Source organism: Nestor notabilis, unplaced genomic scaffold (genome assembly GCF_000696875.1).
Source record: "Nestor notabilis isolate BGI_N333 unplaced genomic scaffold, ASM69687v1 scaffold27427, whole genome shotgun sequence".
Classification (NCBI taxonomy): Eukaryota; Metazoa; Chordata; class Aves; order Psittaciformes; family Psittacidae; genus Nestor; species Nestor notabilis.
In genome coordinates this window covers 2,549-9,553 of record NW_009936513.1, presented here as the reverse complement: position 1 = coordinate 9,553, position 7,005 = coordinate 2,549, and the positions used below count along the sequence as shown (strand labels likewise).

The window sequence follows — 7,005 nt, the reverse complement described above, 5'->3', positions numbered from 1 at the left end:
GCGCTGCAGCACGTTGGGGGACTTGGTGGTGAGCTCGGTGCTATTCTGCCTTTGAGCCCCCTATGGGGTTAAGGGCTCTTTGCTCCTCAGGCTCTAGCAGCACCTCCGGTGTCTCCATGTGGGAGCTCGACCTTCCCCAGTTCCTCCCTCATGCTCCGGGTGACCTCCCGTTCCTCTGTTCCATTGCTGGTTGTGCAACACCTTTCTTAGAGTGAAACCTGTCCCGTGAATCACTGAAGTGTTGGAGCTCTGAGCCTCCCCCTCCTCCCGCACTCACTAACCCCGAGCCAAGCGTGGTGCCTCTTCTCCACCTTGTTGAGAACCTCGCCGGGTCCTGGGCAGATTCTCTCGGGGGTGTCCTTCCATCTCCTTGTGTGGTGGAAAAGTGTGGTTGAGAGAGCTGGGTCAGCCTGGAGAGGAGAAGGCTCCTGAAGGGGAGACCTTGGAGCAGCTCCAGGGCCTAAAGGGGCTCCAGGAGACCTGGAGAGGGGCTTTGGACAAGGGATGGAGGGACAGGACAAGGGGAATGGCTTGAACGTGACAGAGGGGAGATTGAGATGAGCTCTTGGGCAAAAGCTCCTCCCTGTGAGGGTGCTGAGGCGCTGGCACAGGGTGCCCAGAGAAGCTGTGGCTGCCCCATCCCTGGCCGTGTTCAAGGCCAGGTTGGACACAGGGGCTTGGACGGGGCCTTGGAGCAGCCTTCTCCAGTGGAAGGTGTCCCTGCCCGGGGCAGGGGTTGGAGCTGGAGGAGCTTTAAGGTCCCTTCCAACCCGTTCTCTGGTTCTATTTATACAAGATGTCCTTGTGGTCTGCTCTTGGAGAGTGCTGGAGCTGCTGGAAAGCCTCCAGGCTGCTGCTCTCCCAGAGGATTGCATTTTCCTGGGGGGGATTTGATACGCTGGAACTGAGAGCGAGCAGTTCGAAGCAGGCTGCACACAAACACCCCAGTGCCTGAGCCAGAGCAGCCTGTGTGGCTCTGGTGGAGAGGAACCTTGGGGAAGGCTGTGTAGTGCTGCAGGAAGGTGAGTCTGGCAGGACATGGCTGTACTGACAGGGGCAAAGCGAACCCACAGACCTCTGCCCCTTCTTGGATGGAGGGGAAGGGACACCCTTGGCGTTCTGCAGGTCGTGGCTGCTCGGAAGCTCCTCACGCTGTCTGAGAAGGGGCTGGGCTGGGCTGTCTTAGCAAGGCTCTTGCCGCTGTGTCCCGCAGGCACCAGGAGCGCGGTGCTCAACACGGAGGCGCGCACGGTCGAGGCGGACGTGCTGAGCCGCCGCTGCGTCATGATGCGCCTGGTGGATTTCTCCTACGAGCAGTACCAGAAGGCTCTGCGCCAGTCGGCGGGTGCCGTGGTCATCATCCTGCCCCGAGCCATCTCCTCTGTGCCCCAGGATGTCGTCAGGGTAAAAACCAGAACGTTCCCTTCCTCTTCCCGTGGGAGATGGAGCGGATGCGGGGGGGGAGAGGTTTGCGTTGCTGCGGGGCTGCAAAGCTCCTCTTTTAGTGCACATACTCCAGTTTAAAGGTTGGCTTTCTCTGCTTTGGAGGTTCAGCTTCCTCTGTCCCTCCTGCACCTTTAGCTGCTGCTGAGTCTGTGTCTCCCTTCATCCCTCAGCAATTCATGGAGATCGAGCCGGAGATGCTGGCGATGGAAACCATCGTGCCAGTCTACTTTGCAGTGGAAGATGAAGAGCTGCTGTCGATCTATGAACAAACCCGGGCTGCTTCTGCCTCCCAGGGCTCTGCCTCGGCTGCAGAAGGTGAGTTCTAACAAGGGGGAAAGGTTTAGAGGCAGGACAGGCCTGGGCCCACCTCTGGGAGCAGTGTGTTGTGTCGGGCACCGTGAGCCAGTGTCTGATGCCTTCATGTTCTGTCTTTATTAAAGCACTTTGAGATTTAATGGAGTTAAAACACAGGAGAAGAGAGTATTAGGGTGTTACCTGGCTGAATTCAGAAATACAGCTGCATGAAGCTGAGTTCACACTGTTGCAAGTGAGATCAAAAGCAAAACTCAGGTTAAACCCAGCACTGAAGGTGTTAAAAGACTACAGTGTGTTGGGGTTTGTGGAGCTTCTTGTCTGCCCACAGGTCAGTTCAGTGCCTCCATGTAGTCCCTTGTAAAGAACTTCCCTATCTTAGCGACCTGCTGCTTGGGATGAGCTTCAGGAGTGCTGGAGAAAGGGGTTTGGTTTAGCCAGCTCAAAACACTGGGATTTGAGGACAGAATGGAAGTGCTTGGTCACCAGGATTCCGTGTCAGTGCAGCACAAGCAGCACAAGCAGCAAGTGAGAGGGCTTAGATGGTTTGAAGCTGGCCCCTCCAAAGCTCAAAACGATGGAAATAAGGGATGAAGCTTCCCCAGGGGCACGTTTCTGTCTGGTTTGTTCTAGTCCTGCTGCACACAGCAACTGCCAATGGCTTCCAGATGGTGACCAGTGGGGCTCAGAGCAAAGCCATCAATGACTGGCTCATCCCCAGCGTGGAGGTGAGTTGTGGATGGGTTCAAACCGCAGCACTGGTGGGGCACCACCTTCTGTTGGGGCTTCATTTGGACTGAGAGGGGAAGTCGGGGGGGTCTCAGCCAGGGAAGTATCTGAAGTCCTCGGGACAGAGGCTGCTTCAGGCTCAGTGTCAGTGTAGAAGTCTTTGTACAGGGGCAGGAGGTGGTGCTGGGTGACACTGCCCTCTCTCCTCTGCAGGGAAGACTCACGGGGCTGGGTGGAGAAGACCTGCCCACTGTTGTCATAGTTGCCCACTATGATTCTTTCGGAGTGGCTCCAGTGAGTATCTTCCCTTCCTGCAGCTGCCATGTGGAGCTCTGCCCCTGTGGGTTTTCTTGGCCTTAAAGCCGTGGTGGGCTAACCTGGAGGCTGTTGTGCTGCAAGGGTCAGTGTAGGGTTGTCACCTTGTCTCCCTTTGTCCTGCAGTGGCTGTCACATGGGGCTGACTCCAACGGCAGCGGGATCTCGGTGCTGCTGGAACTCGCGCGCCTCTTCTCCCGGCTCTACACCTACAGACGTACCCACGCGGGGTGAGAACCTGCCCTCTTCTTGCTCCGGTGTCCAAGGCTGGGTGCAGGAGTCCTGTAGTGTGGAGTGTGATGTGCTGACACCCTCCTGTCCTCTTCCACCTGCAGGTACAACTTGTTGTTCTTTGCATCTGGAGGTGGCAAGTTTAATTATCAAGGAACCAAGCGGTGGCTGGAGGACAACTTGGATCACACCGGTGAGGAAGGGGCTGCGTGTTCTCTAGCAAGGCTTCTTATACGAGGGGATATCAGCCCTCCTGTGGGAATCTCCTTGCTTTTTGGGGGTGGAAATCCCAGCACATGGCAGAGTAACAAAGGTTTGGATTTGTCTCTTCCAGATTCCAGCCTGCTGCAGGACAACGTAGCGTTTGTTCTCTGCCTCGATACTCTGGGCCGAGGCAACAGCCTCCACCTCCATGTCTCAAAGCCTCCCAAGGAGGGCACCTTGCAGCATGCTTTTCTGAGGGAGCTGGAGATGGTAATGCAAAGTGGTTTAGGTGGATGGGAATTTGGGACCTACTGTGGGGAGCTGCAGCTCTCCAAAAGAGGAAGGAATGAAGGAGGAGTTGTGCCATTGAGGGATTTCGGGTGTTGTGCAGACAAATCTTCGTGCCACAGTCCCAAATGAAGCAGAGTAGATCTGTGTTTTCCACTGCACTGCCTTAGAGCTTGTTGTTTGCAAAAGCTCCCCTGCAGTGGCACTAACCCAGGTTTTTCGTAGAATCCTAGAATGGTTTGGGCTGGAAAGGACCTTAAGATCATCCGGTTCCAACCCCTGCCACGGGCAGGGACACCTCACACTAGACCACGTTGCCCAAGGCTCTGTCCAACACTGCCAGGGATGGAGCATTCACCACTTCTTTTGTGACATTAAACCAACTCTTTAATGGCAGTAGCTGCACCTTAGAGGTGGAAGCATATTTACCTTCTGGAACACAAACCCGCCAGCTCTGGGCAGTGCGAGATGAGACTGTGCAGTGGGCAGTGACGCCCTGGCTGCCTTGTCCTTTGCCTCAGGTCGTTGCCAGCCAGTTCCCAGAGGTGAAGTTCTCCATGGTGCACAAGAAGATAAACCTGGCTGAGGACATGCTGGCGTGGGAGCACGAGCGCTTCGCCATCCGCCGCCTGCCCGCCTTCACCATCTCCCACCTGGAGAGCCACCGGGACAGCCGGCGCAACAGCATCATGGACAGGAGGTGAGAGCACCTCACATCCAGCCTTGGCACTGCTGCTGCTTTGCTGATGGGTGAAGAACCACTGGGAGATGGGCTCTGGGTTGCTGCAGTGGGGAAAGGGGGCTTCTGGAGGCAGCTGGTGCCATCGAGAAGTCCATAATCCCCTTCTTCTGCTTTAGGTCACGAATAGACACTAAGGCACTAACCAGGAATACCAGGATCATTGCTGAGGCTTTGACAAGGGTCATCTACAACCTGACAGACAAGGTAAGAGCTGCCCATTGGGCTGTCTGCCATGTTTGTCCTGCCCAAGCAGGCTCTCACCAAGGGTTTTATTCCCTTGCAGGGGGCACCTGCAGATCTGCAGATCTTCACGGACCAGATGGTGAGCACACTTTTTGTTTGTGGGAAGAAGGAACCAAGGATCTATGAGAGGTTCCTGGTTCTCAGCGGCTGACTCCTTTTTCTTTGCTGGTGTTTTCCTGCAGCAGATCCAGCAGGAGCAGCTGGAATCAGTGATGGACTGGCTGAGCAGTCAGCCCAGGGCTGCGCAGCTCATCGATAAAGACAGCACCTTCCTCAACACCTTAGAATATTACATGGGTCGCTACCTGAAGGATGTCAAACAGCATCATGTAAAGGCAGACAAAAGGTAAGAAAAGAGGTGGAAGAACCAGCCAGGGCATGCACGTTGGCTTCCCCCTCCAGTGCTTCCGTGTCTGACTTCTTGGCATGGAGCTGGAAGGGATTGCTCCTTCCTCCTCTCCTGTCAGCTTTGGTTCGTGCTCTCTGTTGTCCCAGAGAAAGCTCTTTATCATCCTGACACCACAGTGACAAGTCGCAGCAGCTCCCTTTGTGTTCCATGCTTCCCACTCTTGAGTGCTGCTTTTCTCGGGATGCAGGGAAAGACTTAGGTCCTCTGGAAAACTTCAGCTGCAAGGAGGCAACCCTGCTGGGGTTGAAGCAGTTTGATGACCACGGTGAAGCATCTTCCACCTGAACAGCATGTTCTGAATTGTACCCTCAGGCTTCTGAGGGTAGGAAAGGAAAGACTTCACAGCTCAAACCAATTCAGAACTGGTGTGCAGGTGGTCACGCTTCCCTGGCTCTGCCTGGATGAACTCCTTGGGAACAGGGGGCTGGGCTGTCCTTGCTGCAGTGTTGAGATGCGTTGTACGACCTGAAGGGTTTCTTCTCTTCACAGGGACCCTGAGTTTGTGTTCTATGACCAGCTGAAGCAGGTGATGAATGCATACAGGTATGGAGCTCCCTTGGACGTGGGGAGCTGTTGTCTCCCTCTGTAGCTGTAGCAATTTCAGGTGTTCTTTCTTTATCACAGGGTCAAGCCAGCAATCTTTGACCTGCTCCTGGCTGTCTGTATCGCCGCCTACCTTGGTGTTGCCTATGTGGCAGTGCAGGTAAGAGGAGAGAAGCAGGAGATGGGTGTAGTATTTTCCTCACAAGTCACATTAGCTGCAGGAACTGGTGCTCACACTTCCCCAGCACCACAGCTGGAACAATAATGCCACCCCACTCTCAAAGCAGGACTCCAGAATGGCTCTTTGATGTGGATGTGTTTGACTATCTGAAGGCCATCTCTTGCCATTTTAGTTCCCCTAAGAGGGAGCAGAATTGCATCCAGAAATGGACGGACTTTAACAAGTGTTTGCATCATCTCCAGGGGGGTGAGACAGGCACAAACACTTTGTACAGCTCCAAGTACCTGCCTTCGTTGTAGTAACTCCTGATTGACCAAGTGCACCCTGTCCTCGGGGTGAGAGTGCTCTGCATGATCCGGACAAGGTGTTGCATTTGCCCAGTAGGATTGTGTTAAGCCTTCTAATAAGCTTCCACAGCACAGCATGGTTGAGGTTGGGAGGGTCATCTAGTCCAACCTCCCTGCTCACCTTAGATGTCTCCAGGGAAGGAGACTCCACAACCTCTCTGGGCACCCTACCCCGGTGCTCAGTGCCCCTCACTGTAGAGAGGTTCTTCCTTACGTTCAGGTGGAACTTCCTGTGGTTTAGTTTGTGTCTGTTGCCTCTCTCTGTGTAGAAAACAGTTGTTTTATGAGAATTGATAAGGACTGATGGTTACTTATTTTCCTTCTGTTCCCAGCACTTTGGTCTCCTTTACAGGATGATACAGAGATTATCCCTTAAAACCAAGCAGCAGTGAAGCCCCGAGTCACCACCCAGACAGCAGCACTGAGCCATCGGTGAGCCCATCAGGAACCTTCTCTGCCTTCCATTGAATCCTGCTGTTTCTCTTCCTCTGTCTCCTCTTTGCTTCTCTGTAGAGGGGAGGAAGGCAGAAGGAACATGACATTTTAACTCCTGTGCACCTTTTAAGTGCTTTTCTTCATCTTCTTCCCCTGCCTTGCACCGTGTCTGGTTTCCTTTGCTTTTGGCAAGGGAGAGGCTCAGAGACATCAGGAGTTCTGCAGGTTGGTCCAACGCTGGCTGGTTCTGAGCAGCTTCTGTGAGTGTAAAACCAAGTCCAGCACTTCCACGGACACACGTGCCATACTTGGAAACTACAGAGTAGAGTGATGTGTTACCTCTGCCCAGCAAACAGGACTCAGAGCAGTTGTTTAAACCAAAAAGAAGTGCACATGAAATTAAAGAGAATACTCTTAGCACGGTTTCTTATGGCACCTCTTCCTTATCTTCCCAGGCCTGGCTTTAGGAAGGTGTGTTGAGCAATTAGACTGTGCAATAACTCCCCCCCTTCAAGGAGCTGCACTGGAACTGATCTCTGCTGTTACTGGCAGAATGAGGCAAGATTGGCCGAGCAGGTTC

At 54.1% G+C, this 7,005-nt stretch overlaps 1 protein-coding gene across 1 annotated transcript; it reads left to right on the top strand.

The window, feature by feature from the left end:
* The first annotated feature begins 1,218 nt into the window (after window positions 1-1,218).
* NCLN (nicalin) lies at window positions 1,219-6,608 on the top strand. Its single transcript, XM_010018382.1, has 14 exons — window positions 1,219-1,404; window positions 1,617-1,761; window positions 2,392-2,486; window positions 2,701-2,781; window positions 2,929-3,032; window positions 3,138-3,226; window positions 3,368-3,507; window positions 4,047-4,225; window positions 4,384-4,471; window positions 4,551-4,589; window positions 4,693-4,856; window positions 5,409-5,462; window positions 5,544-5,622; window positions 6,323-6,608. Exons 1-14 carry the CDS (start codon window positions 1,285-1,287, stop codon window positions 6,380-6,382), a joined length of 1,437 nt encoding a protein of 478 aa, XP_010016684.1. The 5' UTR covers window positions 1,219-1,284; the 3' UTR covers window positions 6,383-6,608.
* Window positions 6,609-7,005: the final 397 nt, after the last annotated feature.

Bases quoted from the DNA above. Each gene is read 5' to 3' on its own strand.
- NCLN (XM_010018382.1), top strand. From the start codon at position 1,285: ATGATGCGCCTGGTGGATTTCTCCTACGAGCAGTACCAGAAGGCTCTG. The intron at 3,508-4,046 runs GTAATGCAAAGT...CCTTTGCCTCAG, and splicing joins TTCTGAGGGAGCTGGAGATG to GTCGTTGCCAGCCAGTTCCC. The intron at 4,590-4,692 runs GTGAGCACACTT...GTTTTCCTGCAG, and splicing joins AGATCTTCACGGACCAGATG to CAGATCCAGCAGGAGCAGCT.